Source organism: Penicillium argentinense (assembly GCF_028826775.1).
Source record: "Penicillium argentinense strain IBT 30761 chromosome Unknown utg000010l_segment0_segment0, whole genome shotgun sequence".
NCBI lineage: Eukaryota > Fungi > Ascomycota > Eurotiomycetes > Eurotiales > Aspergillaceae > Penicillium > Penicillium argentinense.
The window spans coordinates 433036-451201 of NW_026622669.1; the positions used below are offsets into that span (position 1 = coordinate 433036).

Here is an 18166-nt window from a genome sequence, read left to right on the forward strand (position 1 = left end):
TATGCGATCTCCGTTCTCCACAAGTTTGTTCCCCGGAAGCAACACACGTAGGCAGCTTTTTTGTGCAAGCTTTTCTCGAGGTGGTTGGTCTCGATCATTAGAGCAACTGCTCTCATCGCCTTCCTTTGCGCGCTCTCTCCATTTTTGGATGATGTAAGTCTTATCACCGATAGCTCCGCTTCTTCACGGCGTCCTTTTTCACAAGTCACCAAGGGGACTCAGGACAAAACAAAGCAAGGGGAAGATCACGACTAGCCAGACCCATTGAACAGCAAGAGGAATGCGATAGAGCCATGCACTCGCCGAATGGTTGAGGTTGAAAAAACAGCATAAGAAAAGAATTGTCCGCCCCAACAGCAAACTACCCAAGTCTGGAGATAGTTTCGCAGAGCGAGGGGTGCAACTTCTGACGCAAACGCCGCAGCCACCGTGGAGAACGTCCCCCATAGAATCGCACCAAAGAGCTCTCCAACAAACAAAACCTCCACACTCGGAGCAAAAACTCGAATAAAAAATCAATCCTATGAGAGCAAAAGCCCCGAGTGGGAATTTTCTTGTGTCCAAATCGATCAGCGAGCCATCCGTTTAGGAAAATCCCTATGACATTTCCCAGGGGGATAGCCATACCAAAGGCCCTCTGCCACTGGGCATCGAACTAATATTTCACTGAGTTTCCAACTTCCTGCCCATATTGTCTTCGAGTTAGTGTACTGATCAAAGCGATGTCGTACCCTTCCATGACAATGCACAAGCTAGGAACGGCCGACCAAAAGGCGGCTTTTGGGAAGCGTTGGACAGCCTGAGGGAAGGCAGTGCCATGCTCATCCTCGGCGGTCAGATAGGCGTCTTCTTTCAATCTCCAATTTGTGCCTGTCTGGCTGTTTGTTGCGTCGTCATTCGGGGGTCCGTCTTCCACGTGTTGCAATGGTATTTTGCCGTCGATCGATGCTCTGGTCGACATGATGCGAGCTGCAAATAACGGTTTGACCAGCGAGATGGGTTATCTGTGGCGTTCGTCGTTTTGAGTTATTGGTAATCGTGGGTAGCGAAACGGGCCAGGGAAAGATTGACGTTGAAACAGGTGCTAGAGATTCAAGAAACATTTTTCCGTCGTCGAAACGTAGGAGAGCAAATGTCCTTTATGAGAGGAATTTTCCAGGTTTGCCAGGGTTTTCTTGATGATTTAAATTCTTTCAGGCATAGGACGTAGATCTAATCCGAATTTGGTCCGCAATTGTCGATATGCGAGGAAAGGTAGCTTCCCCGGACTTCGATAGATGGGCCTCCAGCCTAAACTGGTAAGACTAGTCGCTTTGATTCCTTAGAATGATCATGTGCTCATTGATGGACTGACAGGAAGATCCAAGCGTAAGTATCATGTTCGGGTTGCAGCCGCAAAATTGGCATTACAGGAACGGGCAGCTATTCGGAGACATGTGAACATCTTTTACAAATTTAGTAGTGCGTTAGTAGATTTATATGTACATCAGAATGCATCCTCAGTAGATCATCTTCTCAGCAAACGGCGTCACCAGAATAAAACAAACAATGCACTGCTTCATCGTGCAAAACAACGGCAAAGCAGCCTTAGACTTGATGATCAAGGCTGCGAGCCTTCATGTTATTTCCGGCGTAGCGGATATTGAACTTGGGAGATTCCACGACTTCATAGTCGGAATCGTTGGCGGGGTTGCCGAAGATCTTCAAAGCGCGGACACGAATGGAGTAGGTACCAGCAGGGGCGTAGGTTCCATCGGCCAGCCCGCCGTCCCAGGAATGCTCCGTCGGGCTGTAGGGGGCACGGGACATGTACAGCATGGGGAAGTTGGGCAGGGATCCAACAATCGTTCCGTTGCTTGACTTCACGTCGATCTCTAAACGGGCAGTTCCCATCGACAGCTGTCGCTCAAAAACGGGGCTGCTGATGTCATTGGCCGAGCCGTTCGCGCCGGCAAAGGTGAACATTTGGCCTGCCTTGATCGGGTCCTTGCTCTCGCTCGACTTGAAGTAGTTCTCGCCATGCTTGGTGTCAAGGATGGTCACATTACGCATGGCAGTACCAGCACCCAGGTACGGAATGGAGAAAGAGTCGCCGTTGGTGCCATTGAGGGTGACATAGCCACTGTAGATTGGAATGCGGGTAGTATTCAGGCCCTGGGGAGGGATGGCAGAGACCTTGACAACCACGGTCTGACCGGGGCGAACCACGATACGACGAGCGCTGAAGCTGAGAGAGGCGTGCTTGTTCACGTTCTCCATAAAGTCGCCAGAGCTGAAGGGGTGGGGGATTGTGGTACCATCGTCGGGAAGGGTATAGACAGTGGCACTTCCCACATGGCTGATGTTGTAAACAGCGATATCTGAGCCAGTGTTGTTGATGCTGAAAGAGACAGGCGCCAGGTGCTCAGTGTCATTGAAACCGATGCTGCTGACGTTGAGGATTGTCTTTGTGTTGACAGCATCGAAGGCGTTAATCAGGCCAGCACCCTGCTGGGCAACCGAACTGAGCCATGGATAGGCCGAGACACCATCGTGGAACACGTTGGGGTCAGCATTGGCTGCGAACAGAGTCTGGACAGTCTTGGCGGGCACCTTGCCGCGAGCCTCGATAAGAAGCGCAACACAACCGGCGAAGTAGGGAGTAGCCATAGAGGTACCGGTCTCAACCTTGTATCCACCCAGAGCCAGCGGATATGTGGACAACATAAAGCCGCCGGGCGAAGTGACAACAGGAATTGCCATGAGCTCGTTGGTAGGACCCCACTGGCTGAAATCGCCGACAAAGCCACCGGCCTGGTTGTTCTTCTCATTGAAGAAAATGGAAGAAGCATACTTCTTGCTGGTCATGTGCAGGTAAATCGAGGTGTTCTTCGCGGCCAGGTTCACCCACTCAACACCGGTATTAGTCGGCACCATTCCCATACCGACAATCTCAGGCACGGTGAAAGAAAAGTCGTCAGTACCGGGACGGTTGTTGTAGAACAGGATGTTCTTCGCGCCGGCCTTGATTGCGTTGTCGGCCTTGTCCTGAAATCCACAACCACCACGGCGGATCAGAACAATCTTCTTGGACAGATCGGGAGTGTCGGCAGGTAGAGCCTCGCAACCATCATTTTCAACGGATGAGTCGAGGCTGAGAGGGTAGAGCTGATAAGTGCCATTGACGAAGTCTTTGTCACCGGAAATCGACCAGCCAAAGTTGGCAGATCCATTCTTGGAGACATAACTGGCCTTGTTGAGGATCATCGGGACCATCAAGTTGTTCACGGCTCCAATGCCGGTACCACCTTTATTGTCAGCGCCATCGGAAGCAAAGAACATGCCAGCATCACCGTCATTTCCTGCGGCAATCATGCAGGGCACGCCGGCCTTGGCAATATTCTGGATGAGAACACCCCAGGGCTCTTCCGACCAGCCACTGTATCCACCGATGGAGCAGGTGATGACGTCGGCCTTGGCCTCATAGGCCATCTTGAATGCCTGCATGAGTCTGTCGGTAGTCGCACCAGAGTGGCAATTGGTGACCTTGTAGTGTCCAAGAGTAACATTGGGGGCAACACCGGTAAAGTTGTAAGCGTTCGGCTGGGCCGCGATGAGACCCGAAACATGGGTTCCGTGGCCATCACAGTCATCGTACGGGTCCTCAGTATCATCGACCAGGTTATGGCCAAATGCAACCAAGCAGCCCTCGCCATAACAGCCACCCAGAGCAGGATGCTTGTAGTCAATACCGCTATCCACAACAGCGACCCGAAGGCCACTGCCCAGATAGCCCTGCTCGCGCAGCTTGTCAACACCGGTCATGCGGTGAGGGACGTCGTTGGAACCAGGAGCATAGTGGTCACCACGACGAGTGAGATGCTGGCCGGGAGCGGCGAGAGATGCGTCGCGCACATTCGAGGTGGATCGCTTGGAGTGGTGAACCTCGCGGACGGGAACAATGTTCTTGACATAGGGCAGGCCCGAGATCTTCTTCACAACGGCCGCCTCGTTATCCGTGTTGCCCAGGAGGTTGAATGAACCACCGTGAAAGAGGTCAAACGACAAATCATGGTTGAGGCTGATCGGAATGCCGTTGCGTGTGAGCGTTGAAATAAAGCTGTCCGTCGCCTGGAATCATCACCCCATTAGTGTCCATATCCAACGTGCTCACTATGCTCTGTCCAAGTTTCGCGCCTTACCAGGTGAGGATTGCTGAATTCCACAATATACGATTTGGGAACCGCATCACCGGACTTGCCGGCGAGGGCCAGGGGCGCGGCCAGAAGGGCCCCCAGCCATGGCCAGAGCGGGGCCATATTAGTAGATTTTTTAGCGAACGAATGAAGTAAATAAAAGAATGACAGGAGTTCGACTGAACGAGTGACGATACGGCAAATGAGTGACGGTGCGCGCTAGACAAGGGCATCTTGACTGCGGCGACCTCGACCTTTTTAAAGATTGGCGCCATCGTTGATTTTTGGGGGAGTTCCCACGTCAGCATCAGATCTCGTGTTCAAGGGTAGTGTGGATCTCGAGCTTCAGCTCATGGTCGACTGCCAAGCTGACTATCGAGCGGCGACCCAAGAAGATCTGGCAGGAAATCGTCTCCGGGGTTGGTGGTAGGTGAGGATAGCGGAGGCACAGTGGGGACTCGGGCAGTTTCGAGCTACGATCGACAGGGGAGTGCCGGTCGCTGCCGCCGGAATCCGATCGATGCCGCCTTTTGCGGTTCGTCCCCATCGCGGCGGCACTTTAGGGCTCGCTCATGGCTTCATTAGCGGCTACCGAGTCTCCGGAAGATGCGGTGTTTGTCTGCAGGCCCTTTCAAGCGCAATGGACTCAATTGAGGCAGACAAGCTACTGGTTTGTGGGCCTTACGAACGAGGCATATAGTGCAGTAGTTACTCATCTGACGTTGTCCGATAACAAACTGTCTGTTGCCTCTCTGCCGGAGTGGAACAAGGGTCCATAGGAGACTTGTTACCCTAGGGTACCTCAGGGTAAAATTGAGAATATTATGCTGTAAAGATGTATACAACGGGAAGAATCAAGTGGCGGAGATAAGCTCCGGCATCTCGATCTGGCAGTTGCGGTCTCATGTGACCGCATGCTTGTAACCTTGGAAGGGGGTTGTGAGGCTCAGCAACTTATCAATACAAAAGAGCGGATCGGAACACAGGGAGAATCAGAACTCGCTTGAGATTGCACAATCGGGCCAAGATCCGTCACCTGTTGAGATGCCAAGCAATGCGATCGAGATTACAGTGGAGACATGCTGGACCCAGCAATGGTACGAGGACGACGAACAATACACAATGAATGACAGGTCCGGACAATGGAGGTTGGAAACAAATGCGTGAATTGCTAGGAGTACGGGGCGACGAACAGAATGCTCCGTTATAGTCTCTTTATGGCCGGTTAACCCACACGACAGACGGACAACGTCGACCTCTGCATACGATTTGCTTGACTAGCCTCGAGACTTAGGGCTAACACACCATTTGGATGAAAACACTAGAGAAGGAAGTGTCGTACACGAAGTTCAACCAAACCTCTACTCAACAGCTTATGCGACAAGCTGCCAGCCAAACCGAGTTCCGTTCGAAGAAATATCCACCGCCGTCGTTTGCGACTCTGGACTAGTACTTGCATAGGCTAATCAGCCTTGAGCAAAGGCTCATTTCGAAAGATCAATCGCTTTGGCGATTGATGGGAGACTCGTTCACTTCACCAAATACTTAGATCCAGTATTGCGCTTGGGCCGATGGAGGTAGTGTGGAAGCCGATCGGCGTGCAAGTCAGGAAAAGGGATGCCCAAGATAGGTATCTCCCTGGCTTTCTGACACAACAACGCTTGGGCTGATTGTGATTTTCAGCATTTACCCTGTGGTACCGGCCGCATGCACAAGAAGAGATGCTACCACTTTGAATCAGTTCCTGAAACACCCACCGAGGTCGAGCCAGTAACCCAAAGACCCGGTTAGGACACGCGCACGAAGCTGCCTTCGCCACAGACCAGCGCGAGTCCCAGTCGTGTCAGTGTCTACAACCCCCGAGTCGGTTCTCGAAGATATCTCGAATGCATCTGGTCCGCTTTCGATCGAGGCAACCCAACCATGGGCTACTCAGTCCCCCTTTGAAAACGCATCCTCCCAGCAAAGAGAACGGAACCCATCCGACGCATCGGGGAAAAGACGCGAACTGCTGTGGTTCCAGTGTCATCGACGAAAAGAGCCCCTGAATCTCAGTCATAACCATCAAAAATACCCTCGAGGAATTACTCATGCACTTGCACGATCACCAACGCGACGCCAACTCGGCGTACGAGGACATATCCCTTTGTTACAAGACTTTGGACTTTATAAGTCAACGTTGGACAAATACTAAGGGAGTAGCGAAATTAGCGACGAGACTACGAAGGCTTCTCAGCATGCCCAGATCATCCACTGAACGCCGAGGTGATTATCGGCAGGACGCTGTTAAGGTACATCCACGACCAATGTCGGACTGAAGCCGAGTGCAAGAGAATCCGAGGCTGCAATGCACGCTGCACCTCAGGCTGGCCCCAACGGAAGCTTTCCGACGCAGGTACTTTAGCACAATCGTCAGTAGAACTTGGTCCGGTCAAGGCCTCGATGCGTCCTATCTGCAGCTTGGTAGGGCCTTTCACGATATATTAGAATGCGGGATGCCAAAGCTACTGCAGGATCCTAAGTCATTCGATTGTTTACCTCATTGGACGGAAGATGACTGTTTTGGCGGGAATAATTTCCAGCTGGCTTCCCCGGACAGAGAGCAGGGCGATCCCAACTTCTTTCCAAACGTGAACTCTTCGTGGAGACATTATTTCTGAGGAATTGTGGCTAAACCCATTCCATCACATGAGTACTAAGCGTTTCTTCACAGAATCAAAATACTCGTGTGACAGATGTTGGTCCACGTTTACATATATTTCCGGGGGCGGGGGTTGACAGCTACTAAAAATAGTTTTTGACATCTTGTACGTTGTATTTCACTGCTGTAGAAATGCGGCATGCAATCCGATGTCATCAGATCTGCAGCACGTCATGTCTTGGTGTGAGATACATCACATACATACAGGAGGGCTGGAGGAGCGGTGCAGTGGCCCAACGCCCCTCGGGTCGGAAAAAGTCGCCTCTTTTAGGCGCATCGTGGCATTTGTACTGGCGATCTGCACATGCATAAATCGGTCTCGAACACGCCGTCGGCCCTGCAAGTGGACTAAGCTTATTAATGACCCAGGAACTCGTTCTAGAAGCCGACAGAGCGATCAGGGTGATTTATACAGCTGCAATTCTCATAGTACACTAATTGCGGTTGTTTAAGAAGATTCGCCAGAATCAATGTTCATTTCATTATCTTGTTCTCTCTTAATTGCTATTGCCCGTGTTCCGCAAGGATTACCCCTCTTCTGGTGACGCCACCCTAGGCGCAAGATTTGGAAGTTCCTGGCGAGGTCCGATGAGCTGATGACAGCCGTTCATGCAAGTTTTCTGAAGTAGAAACCTGAAAACGCAGAAGAGAGCGACACGGTAAATGATAGGTGGAATGGGGATCGATTCGAAATCAGATCATGTTGAGATCATTATGGCGATCAGAAAACCCGTGCCCTGTATTATAAGGTCTTTTGCAAGGGCGATCTATCCAGCTTGTCCCAGATGGTGTTTTCGTATGCCCAAGTTAGGTAAACCCGATGGAATCATGACAGATGATCAGTCGACGATCTCAACAACACCATCCATGGGCACGGACAATGCCAGGTCATTCTCACTCAGAGTCTAAGTCCATATGCTGTCTGGTGAAACCTTTGGGGTTCTGGGGTGTGTCATGCTGAGAGGCCGGACCACAGTGCACCGGGCACGACCCATCAAGGTACGCCCCGCTCTAATTCGGGCAGGCAAAAGAGCGGCTATGACGGCTATTGATGTTCGCCGGTGGTCTGGAGGGTGACTGGAAGCGGTTAGCGGTGACTGCAGCTAGTAGATTTTTATTTCGAGTGAATGCAGAGGTCTGCATTTCCGAAAGTGCTGCGATCGTGCCGAGGCAGGGGTGAATAGCGGTGTCTAGGAGAGGGCCGGAGTAACGGCAGCACTCGTACTACTTTGTGAATAAATTAACAAGAACTAGTACTGTTGCAGCACCCCAGGATGCGATCGTACAGAGCTGGACCGCGCTGAGTACTGGTGGTCGTCGATTGGCGGATCGCGGCCGGGTGAAAGCCGGAAATTCCAAGATTCGATGCAGATTCCAGACTATTCCCCCAATCATCTTAGATCGGCGCACCCCTGTCGATGGTCAGCCGACATGCGGATTTTTGGGTTCGATTCCCAGCGGAGCGGAGCTGCCAGGCGCATCGTATACTCCTGGACTCCCACGGTCTGTAGTACTAGGAGGACGCATCCCACGGAATCACCCAAACGGGCAATCCAACAGATAAGCGGTGATTTGTCAGGCGGGCTCGAGGAATGTCCACTTGGGGACTCCATCGTCGCGGTGTGAGGGTTGTGAATGGAGCTGGACACGCTGGGGAGTCCACTGGGTGGATTGAGCAGCAGACCTAGCGCAGAGGGGTCCAGATTGCAGTGAAGATCCAAGGACAGTGTACTCCTTCCATTCGGGGCCTCGAGTGCTGCACGTGAGGCGCAGAGCCCTTATCGCCGTTTGCATCATGACTTGCAAAAAAATTTCAGACGGAATGTTGAGCGTGCGCGCCGCGCCAAATAACTAGAGAACGGCCGTAATGGCGCAAGAATTAAATAGAGGGAGCTCTCGTGAATGCGCGACAGGGCTGGCCGTAGACAATTGGATGCGACCGGGTTGTTCAAGAACGATTGCGGTGTACCCCCCGGCATATCCACCTTGGGTTGCCACCGGCCTGATGTAAACAGAGCTTCACCACGATTTATTCCCCCCACCCCCTCGATCGTCAGTCTTGAACCTCCCCTCGACACCATTCTCCCCTCCCAGCACCATGTCACCCCCCGCCATCATCGCCCCTTCCATCCTCAGCGCCGATTTCTCCAACCTCGGCCATGACTGCTCCCGAAAGATGGAGCAGGGCGCCGACTGGCTCCACGTCGACATCATGGACGGTCACTTCGTTCCCAACATGACCATCGGATGCCCCGTCGTCTCTCAGATCCGCGGTTGCGTCGACCGGCCACTGGAGCCCTGCGCTCGCGGCACCTTTGACTGCCACATGATGATCATGGAGGTAAGCTAGCTCGTAGCTCCCGCCCCAACAGCTCCCGGGGGGTTTACCGCGGAACAATCAGTTTGCTAATCGCGATCGCGACAGCCTCACAAATGGGTCCACGAGTTCAAGAAGGCCGGCTGCGATCTCTACTGCTTTCACTATGAAGCCGCCGTCTCCTCAGTCGCCGCCACCGATCCTACCGACAAGACCACAACCGCCCGCACTAGCCCGCGCGAATTGATCAAGTATATCCACGAGGAGGGCATGCAGGCCGGTATCGCCATCAAGCCGGACACTCCGGTTGACGTGCTCTGGGACATTCTCGACAGCCCCGACCTGAGCGAGCGCCCCGAGGTGAGTCCACCCCGATGTATAGGTCCGTGAGTCCCCAGCTAACGTGCGCAGATGGTCCTTGTCATGACCGTCCACCCCGGCTTCGGCGGACAGAAATTCATGGCCTCGGAGCTGCCCAAGGTGCAGGCACTGCGGGAACGGTATCCAGACCTGAACATCGAGGTCGACGGTGGACTTGGCCTGGGAACAATCGACCAAGCCGCCGACGCCGGCGCCAACGTGATCGTGGCGGGCTCCGCGATCTTCGGTGCCGCCGACCCGGCCGATGTCATTGCGAAGCTGCGCGATGCGGTGCAGAAGCGCCGTGCGCTCGAGAAATAGAGCAAGATCGTCTGCATCTGAAGTTCAGCCGCTGCGCCTGCATCTGCGATTTCGGCGCAGCGCCCCGCATCGACGCGGGGTCGTGCAACAATTTTTTCCAGTTCACAAAATTGGGGTTTGGGTGTTTTTGTTTTAGTGTCCGCACTGTTTATATTTTTGTTGGGCGCCGCGACTGATTTATTTCGTGATTGGACTGTACGTCTTTGTAATGATGAGCTACGAATGGCATTCGACGGTCTACTATTGGATCTTCATGGAACACAACTTGATTGAGCGATCGCCGGGACTCTCAAACTGGTATCATACCCTTAATCGACAAGAATAGTATGCAAGACAGTGCATTCCTCATGTACAGATTCATCAATCGTTAAAGCGTAGCCTTCACTCCTTCGCTGGCGCAGCCTCAGTCTCTGATGCCTTGGGCTAGGCCGCGGCATCCTCCTTTTGTTCCTCAACCTTATTATCAGCCCCCTTTCTCTCAGCCTCTTCCTTTTTACCACCCTCCTCTTTCTTCTCCGCAGCAGCTTTGGCGTCCTCCTCTGAGGTTTCCGAGTTCTTAGGCTCCTCGACAATGGGCTCCTCCGCAGCCTTCTTCTGCGCAGCCTCCTCGCGCAGAGCGTCCAGGTTCCCGGTCTGACTTTCGCCAGTAACAGACTGACGAATCTCCGTCACCATCTTATCCTGTTCCGCTTTATCGGTAGCCGAGATGATTGAGCCACGGTGGTGTTCGACAAGCCCCAGAAGGTCCGCATTTTCAGCATGGAAGTTTGCCGACGAAACGGCCGCCTCCTCAGGCACAACCAACGCAGGTCGTTTTGTAGTCTTGGGGGAATCTGGCGCGGTATCAGGCAGCTCAGGAGCGACGGAGCCTCGATGGGCCTTGGTTACAGGAGATGATGGCTTCGGGGATTCAGCTGGTTTTTCCTCCTTCGGTGCCTTCTTCTCGTCGGATTTGTTCTTAGCTTGAGAGGCGGCTTCTTGACTAGCCTGGCGGAGGGCCAACACAGCCGATTCGTCCTTCTTTTCTTCGGTCTTTGCGGGTGGGCTTTGTATCTTAATGGTGGAAGGCTTGGGAGTAGCGGGCTCGGGCTCCTTGGGTGTCGTCGCGGGCTCGGACGTAGCTTGGGTGGCAGGGAGGGGGTTGCTGGTGGCAGGCATGCCGTCCATCTCCTGGACGCTGTTAACCACCAGGCGCAGCTCGCCGAATTCGTTCCATTCTTCGATCTCCTCTAGGTCCTGCACGGGGGTGGGGTCAGCGGACGTCAGACAGGGGGAGGGGAAGGGAGGCTGCGGGGGGCACATGGGGAAATATAAGAATAAAAGGGGTGGCGTACTCCGATAATATTTCCATACTTCACCAGACCGGGCAACTTCTTGCCCTTGGATCGACGACCCCAGAGCTTGCGGGCGGCCTCGTCTGTCGCGACATCAATGGCCCGAAAGGGGAGTTTGTTGGCCTTGAGGATTGTCTCCACGCGGGCAGTGGCGGTGACGATGTGCGAGGAGCCTGCGGTCAGGGAGGTGTAGAGATATAGGGTCGGGTCCGACATTGTGATGACGGTGGAGAGTCAAGGCTCAAGGTTCTGGGCACAAAGAGAGATCAATTCCTGGAAGGTTGAAGCTCTCACCGTCTTGCCCTTGTTATGACGTGGCTGTGATCACGTGCTGCTGTCTACTTCGGACGGGAGTATATTTTAGTTGTTCGGCTACAAAAAATCTACGTGGTCATTCTCTGCACCTTCAGCCAATTTCTATGTTCCCCACAGATCCAGATACCTCTCCATGGAGTGCGTGGAATGTCCCCGCGTGGCAACTCTTGACGTCAGCCGAACCATCTTCCTTGGATCCATACCCTGTTGACGTTGACCTTATAGAGGGTTTGTATGATATGATGCAAGTGGATGAAAAGGAATGATTTTGAATGCAACAAAGAATATTTTGCTAAGGCTGTGATGACCAGAGAGAAATGAACCAAAGAATAAAAGGCTTCAACTGTCGCGTGTATCATTGAACGGCCCGGTTTGAAAGACTGGGTGAGGTCATAGCACAACCAAACACACCCGCTCCCTGCGATCACTCGCAAAGTGAAAGACTTAGGAACAGAATGGAAAGCTGCCTGCCTGATGAAAGCCCGAGAGAGACTGTCGTGTGATATTAATATTAAATATTAGTACGTAAGCACTGCCCATGGCTGAGAGTTTACCCAAAGTGCGGAGTAGACGTGGCACCACTGGAGACGGCATCAACTACCCAAGAGGCTCTTGATCAGCCGCAGTCGTCTGCGATTTCAGCCAGAAACAAGGTCAAAGTGAGAAGACCTCGTCACCTGCGTGACAGTAACTTCCTACCTGCTGTCAGCCAGACTATAAAAGCGCTAACAATACGCGCAAGCGAGGCCATGCGCGGCAAAGCCCACGCGGTCCATGTTGCACGGCCTCTAGCCCATGAGACATTATCATGCATCGGCAGCGCTCTTCGAAATCAGCCTGGAATCCTCCAAAAAGGGACATGCCCAGTCTAAGTTGAAGTCCAAGCAGGCCGGTCCCTAGACAACCCATTGCAGACACCGTGCGTCTATGGCCCAGTCGGAAGATGGGCGGCATGGACCCGTGATATGACGGCTGCACCTCGATAACGAGAGCTGCAGTGTCCGGCCTGATTGACTCTTCTGGACATTCTTTTCTCCAGCTGGGCACGAGAGATGTGCGTCTCAAGCGATCCTTTTTAGGCTGCCGTGGCCCAGCTTGGGCTCGTCGTACGTATGAAAGGAGGGTAGATTTTTGTAGTATGCTCTGTTAAGAGTGGGGTGAGACATTGGATGAGAGGTGGTATCGTAGACAAGGATGTCGCAAAAGGTCATCTAGGAACGGCTTATGGAGTTGCCCAAACCCTGTCATCTGCTTTTATTGCGCAAGGGCCGGACTGGTGATTGTCCTTCCTCTGGCGGTCATTCGAGTCGAGCTTGCTTGGGGTGTAGCGGTTGACAAGAGGCGGTGCTCGGATAGGGATTTGGTCTGGGCGCTCTTTTCACAGCAGCAAGACTCGCAATCGGTGGACAACTGGCTCTCGATCGATTTCGCACTGCCACCGAATCACGACCGAAATGGTTATTCTATCGGCGCTGATTGGATACATCGTGCCTCTCTGGCGCTCAATGACGGAATCACGTCGCATCCAGCCATCACCGGGGGGTCCAAACAGTATGAATGGCGAAATGAGGAGTAACAAGCTGAAACGTTTTTCCCGGGCCTCTAACTCCATAGAATATTATTGTCGAGTTGCCTCGATCCTCGGAGAAGAGATTGCACGAGAGCATCGCCGAACATGACACATCATAATTGACAGATAACAGTCGTCCTGATTCGGTCGTGCGGTCTTTACTACTTCTGGAGGATCGACGTTATCACAAAGGGTTGGGTTGAAACAGCGTCGATCCTTGCGAGGCTTTTTTTACGCGTCCGCCGCCTATGAAGAGCCGCTCGAGGAGTCTCGGTGAAACGCGGCGGCAAACGCGTTCTCGAAAGTGCGACATGACCCGGTCGAGCAACGGACGAGGGGATTCACTGGTGGAGGACAGTATCCTCAACGGGGGAAGGGGGTCCTCACGGGGTCCCAATGGGGTTCTGAATGGAGTCACCGTCATCGTGGAGACGATGGTTCGTTGCTCCATTGGACTGTCGCTAGTGTGCGATCGTCCCGGCCCAAACCCCCCTGAAAATGAGGAGCGCGGGTTCTTAGTACTAGTCGATAATAGCAGTAGCGGGCTGCACCATCTTGTCTGGGGTCACACAAGGACATTTCGTACAGACCATCGAAGCTAGAGGAGCATGTATAGTATGTTTGCACGATGGCCGTGCCAGCGTCCCGCGGGCCTGGAGACCTTTCCCATGGCCACGGCCAACGGTTCTTCGCCCGGGCAGTTGGGCGCAGGGCAACCTCGTCACCTGCAGGGCCCGACTGATGTTCCGGCTGCAGGACGACGTGGCAGTCGACGAGACGGGGGGAGCTGGAAGGATGTGCTCCACGAGATGGTGGGTGTGGCCTCCGTTAGCCCCATCGGCCACATTGGGACCGCCGTGCTGGACCTGGGATGCTCGACCTGCTCGAGAAGCCCACGACAGCTCCCGCAGTAGGCGCACCGGGGGAGGTCATCACGGCGCGCAGCAGCGGCCCCCAGGGGCTCGTCTGCGCCCCCAATGTGCCCAAACACGCCAAACACCAGCCGGGTTGGCGTCGGGGCGATCCGGTTCGCTGCCTCACTTTGACTGTTTTGTCCCCGTCACCGCCCGTAGCTGCAGCTTCACCTCGGCCAACCAGTCGCGCAGGATGCATCCTGAATCAGGAAATCATCAGTCAGCGAACGATCCTGTCACCCGGTGCGGGAGGGTATGCGACATGGACACACGGAATGCATGAGCCACTGGAGGTCTGCAAAGCCACTGGACACAACTGGATACTCTGCACCAGAGCAGCCAGGATTGGCAGACAGGCCCCCGGGGTCCAGACTCGGCCCACTCGGGGATGGACATCGCCAATGCCGTGTTGGTCTGCGATGGAAGCCCTCCTTCGTATAGTCCGTGTGGAGATGCCCCAGAACGTCCTTAGGGGCCCAGTGCTGCGCTGGTGCTCGTCCCGGGACTTTTGCTTCGACTTCTTCCTCTTCTTTCCACCACCCCCCCATGCTGCCCAATCTGGCCCGTCTATATATGCGGTGATATGATTCTGACGCCCACGATCCATTTGGATTCCTTTTAATCCGCGGCCCGCCTCCGTTCTGATCTCCTGTTCACCTTATCGACCCGCCGATCTATTGTCGTATCGCGATAACCTATAGATCGGTTCCAAGCGTATGTTCCTCATCTCCCAGATCTCCAGATGCCGCAGTATCACATATCCTTCAACCTGCTCCCCTAAAGCGGTGCCCTTCCTGCTGTCATTCATGCACTAACATGCATGTAGAACCACCTCTACCCTGTTTCCAACCCCGTCATTTGCATACTGATAGACAGTTCCAATCAACGCGCCCAGAGGCCCCCCAACCAACACGACATGGCTCTCCAGGCCGATGAAGAACTGTTCAAGAGTGCCATATCCGGGTATCGCGACGCATTTTTGGTTCGACATGCCCACCTTCCGGAATCCGAACGAAATCGACTCTGGGGCCAGCAGATCAGCCAGTTCATTCCAGCCATCGACCGCGAAGATGCTGCGCTAGGCAAACCCGGGAAACGAACTCGACAGGATGCCATCCCGCGGACGCTCCCTGGTTCTGGTCCTCCGCAGGCGAAACGGCGAGCCACCGTATGTGTAGCCTTGGTCTCTTGCTCCGGTCCCCTCCTCTCCGTCCCGCCTCTTTCCTTCCCTCCCCTCTCCCTCTTTGCGCCCAGCTAGGATTGACAATTGGCAGAGCCCGGAAATTCCGGTGGCCCATGAGCTGCGGCGCGCTCTCTCGCAGTCGTCGTCCGGAGCGGTGCCCTGTCAGGGTGCGCCGCTCTCGGGTCCAGGCCAAAGCTCCTATCGACACACACCCATGGTGCGCTCCCAGAGCCAGCAGATCCCCGTCTCCCACTGGCATCCGCCGGCCGGGGGTGCGATGAGCAAGCGCCAATCTTTCGGACCGGGCCAGACGAAACGCCTCGATCATGTCGACGAATACTCGCCTTCGGAATATGCGAAGCACTTGGACGAACCGGACCACCAGCACCAGGACCAACCCTTCGGCTCCGCCTTGTCTCTGGGTCTGGCAACTGGATCAACTGGACCGACCTCGGCACCCTCTGCGATGGCCCAAGTGACGCAAGCGCCTGTTGAATATTCCGAACAGGCACCCCCCTTGGCCAATCCGTCCCGGACAACGGGGGTTGAGATGACTCGCAGCGGGACCACCGACACCATCATCGACAGTTTCGACATGTTTCGGTTCAACTCGACGGGACCGCGCGCGGATCTGGATAATACGTATTCCATCCCCCCGGAGTGGGTGCCCACATCCACATCTGGTATCTCGTATCAAGACTCCTTTCCCTCTTCGCTGCATCCTGACCTAGATCCCACTACCGCCTTCCCCTTCTCCTACCCCAACCCCATCTTCTTTTCCACCTCTGCACCCAGCACGACCACCTTCCGGCCGCCAGTGCCACCGGCGTCATCCGTTGAGGCAGCCGAGATGCAACCATCCTTGTCTAGCTCGAGCGACGACTCGGATGACATCATGCCACCATCGCGCGCAATCCGCCGAACCCAACAGCAAGTCGCCCGTGCAACCCGGCCTATCGCCCCGAAACGTGAATCACACGACAGCATGCACAGTCAACCGGAGCCCAGAGAGATGCACAAAATGCTCCGGATCTCCTCAGCCGACGGCACGGCCAAGGAAGTCGCTGCCATCCCGAAAGCTTCAGTGCAAAGACCACCTCGCTTGAAGACATACTGTCATCTCTGCAACGATCAACCCGAAGGTTTCCATGGAGAGCACGAACTTCGCCGACATATCGACCGTGTACACGCACCTGTCCGCAAGGTCTGGATTTGCGTCGACATCTCGCCAGACAAGAGCTTCCTCGCCAACTGCAAAGCCTGCCGAAATGGAAAACGCTACGGCGCAAACTATAATGCCGCAGCGCACCTGCGCCGCACGCATTTCAATCCCTGCCAACGCGGACGCGGTGGACGAGGCAAAGACAGCGAGAAGCGTGGAGGCAAGGGCGGTGGGAACCTTCCGCCTATGGACGTCTTGAAGCACTGGATGATCGAGACGGTCGAACGTGCAAATGAGAACGTTCAAGATGGGTTCCCAGACATGTTGGATGAAGCCTATACTGGACCAATCGCCTTGCCGTTTGCTGATCCTTCGCACGCAACGGCGATGAAGAGGGCCGGGACGATGGCCGCGAACTCGCTAGGCGAGGCAGATGTGCATGTGCCAGCGGGTATGGAGTCCACAGCAATGCATGAGTATGGCAACTTGCCAGTTTCAGCGTCTTTTGATTTCGATGACACGCTTGATACGCCGTTCTATATCGACTCGCAAACTCTGCCATCCGAGTTTGACTCGTATGTCATGTGAGCTGTTCATAATCATCTCTTTCATATGACCCAGAGCGATGTGATACGATGCATTCCATCACCCTATGATCGGTGTTCAGGCGAGCTCCCCTTTCTCTTCCCCCCCCCTTTTATTTCTTTTTAGTTTGGTATGGTTCGTGTATTCTATGTCCTGGCGATTATATATCTTTGGTTGACGTTAGTTCGGTTATAAATTTGGGTTATTGGGTTATTGGGTTTGGAGCCGGTTAATAGGGTGGTCTGATCGGGGCCCGGGATTGGTGTTTCTATGTTCCGCAGTGGACTTGGCTTTCGGATGGGTTGGATATGGATAATCGGTTTCATGGTTCATATTGGGTTCATATTTTGGTGCTGCCTGCGTTTCCATTGCAGAGGTATTTTTTTTGGGGGTACAGCGCTCTGCTGTTTCCCCAGTGCAGCGATTTCTCACGACAGGAATTTGGTGAATCTTTCCCAGGTATCAGGTATTTGATTTGGCCGGGTGCGCAACGAGTTGATGTCGCCTGGCCGTACTGACACGAGTGACGAACCGCTAATGATGTATCATGCATAATTAATGACCTTTCTTCCTGGGCCGTAGCACAGCGTCGTAGTCTCGTAGACCGTACCCGTACCCGTACGGTACATGGTGCAATGGCAGAGGTGCTCCAACTAGTGCAATCGCGGGAGTCGCTAGACCCGAGTCTGGTCACAGCCACAGGGACCCAGGCAGCAGCAATACAGGCGGTCTACTCAAGCGTGGCCGATCAACCGGGTGGGCGCGGTTTGTGCAGCAGGGATAGCCGTGACTGGTGCAAGCGAGAACGACGGTGGAGTGAGGGTGACACGGTGGCGGGCTACTAGGCCAATGACTACCCAAAAAGAAGGCCAGTGTGGAGGTGCAGCTGTGGCTGACTGCGTTGGCGCAGTGTGGTAGGGCTGGCTGTGGCTGGGCCGGTACGCCGCCGTATTGACCGTATTGGCGGTATTATTGCCCCGTGACCTGGTGCAACGGGGGACTCTTCACGCTGTTCATTACAGTCCAGCACAGTCTTCGATTCAGAAATTGGTGGAGCTAGGCACCGAGATTCGTCAATTTAGTACATGTTAATTTACATGAGTGCCGTAACGTGAGATTTCGTATATAGAGCCTGGATACCGCCGGATTACCCGCTGCAAGTCTCCAGTATACCTTCAGCCCTGCCAAGCACTCCGGCCCGAACAGTCCCAGTCATCCCCCGGTCGCCG

At 54.2% G+C, this 18166-nt stretch overlaps 6 protein-coding genes across 6 annotated transcripts; 3 read left to right on the forward strand and 3 right to left on the reverse strand.

Annotated features, from left to right (window-relative positions):
- Positions 1-655: 655 nt before the first annotated feature.
- N7532_009870 (uncharacterized protein) lies at positions 656-961 on the reverse strand (the record flags this gene model as incomplete). Its single annotated transcript, XM_056622361.1, has 1 exon — positions 656-961. The coding sequence occupies one exon, from the start codon at positions 959-961 to the stop codon at positions 656-658; it is 306 nt and encodes a 101-aa protein (XP_056469777.1).
- A 626-nt stretch (positions 962-1587) lies between these two features.
- Positions 1588-4298, reverse strand: N7532_009871 (uncharacterized protein; the record flags this gene model as incomplete). Its single annotated transcript, XM_056622362.1, has 2 exons — positions 1588-4110; positions 4182-4298. The coding sequence occupies 2 exons, from the start codon at positions 4296-4298 to the stop codon at positions 1588-1590; spliced, it is 2640 nt and encodes an 879-aa protein (XP_056469778.1).
- A 4676-nt stretch (positions 4299-8974) lies between these two features.
- N7532_009872 (ribulose-phosphate 3-epimerase RPE1) lies at positions 8975-9874 on the forward strand (the record flags this gene model as incomplete). Its single annotated transcript, XM_056622363.1, has 3 exons — positions 8975-9217; positions 9302-9553; positions 9605-9874. The coding sequence occupies 3 exons, from the start codon at positions 8975-8977 to the stop codon at positions 9872-9874; spliced, it is 765 nt and encodes a 254-aa protein (XP_056469779.1).
- A 423-nt stretch (positions 9875-10297) lies between these two features.
- N7532_009873 (uncharacterized protein) lies at positions 10298-11424 on the reverse strand (the record flags this gene model as incomplete). The annotated part of the gene is made up of 2 exons (XM_056622364.1): positions 10298-11161; positions 11209-11424. 2 exons carry the CDS (start codon positions 11422-11424, stop codon positions 10298-10300), a joined length of 1080 nt encoding a protein of 359 aa, XP_056469780.1.
- A 2337-nt stretch (positions 11425-13761) lies between these two features.
- Positions 13762-14007, forward strand: N7532_009874 (uncharacterized protein; the record flags this gene model as incomplete). Its single annotated transcript, XM_056622365.1, has 1 exon — positions 13762-14007. One exon carries the CDS (start codon positions 13762-13764, stop codon positions 14005-14007), a length of 246 nt encoding a protein of 81 aa, XP_056469781.1.
- Positions 14008-14923: 916 nt separating this feature from the next.
- N7532_009875 (uncharacterized protein) lies at positions 14924-16940 on the forward strand (the record flags this gene model as incomplete). The annotated part of the gene is made up of 2 exons (XM_056622366.1): positions 14924-15175; positions 15282-16940. The coding sequence occupies 2 exons, from the start codon at positions 14924-14926 to the stop codon at positions 16938-16940; spliced, it is 1911 nt and encodes a 636-aa protein (XP_056469782.1).
- Between the last annotated feature and the right edge of the window lie 1226 nt (positions 16941-18166).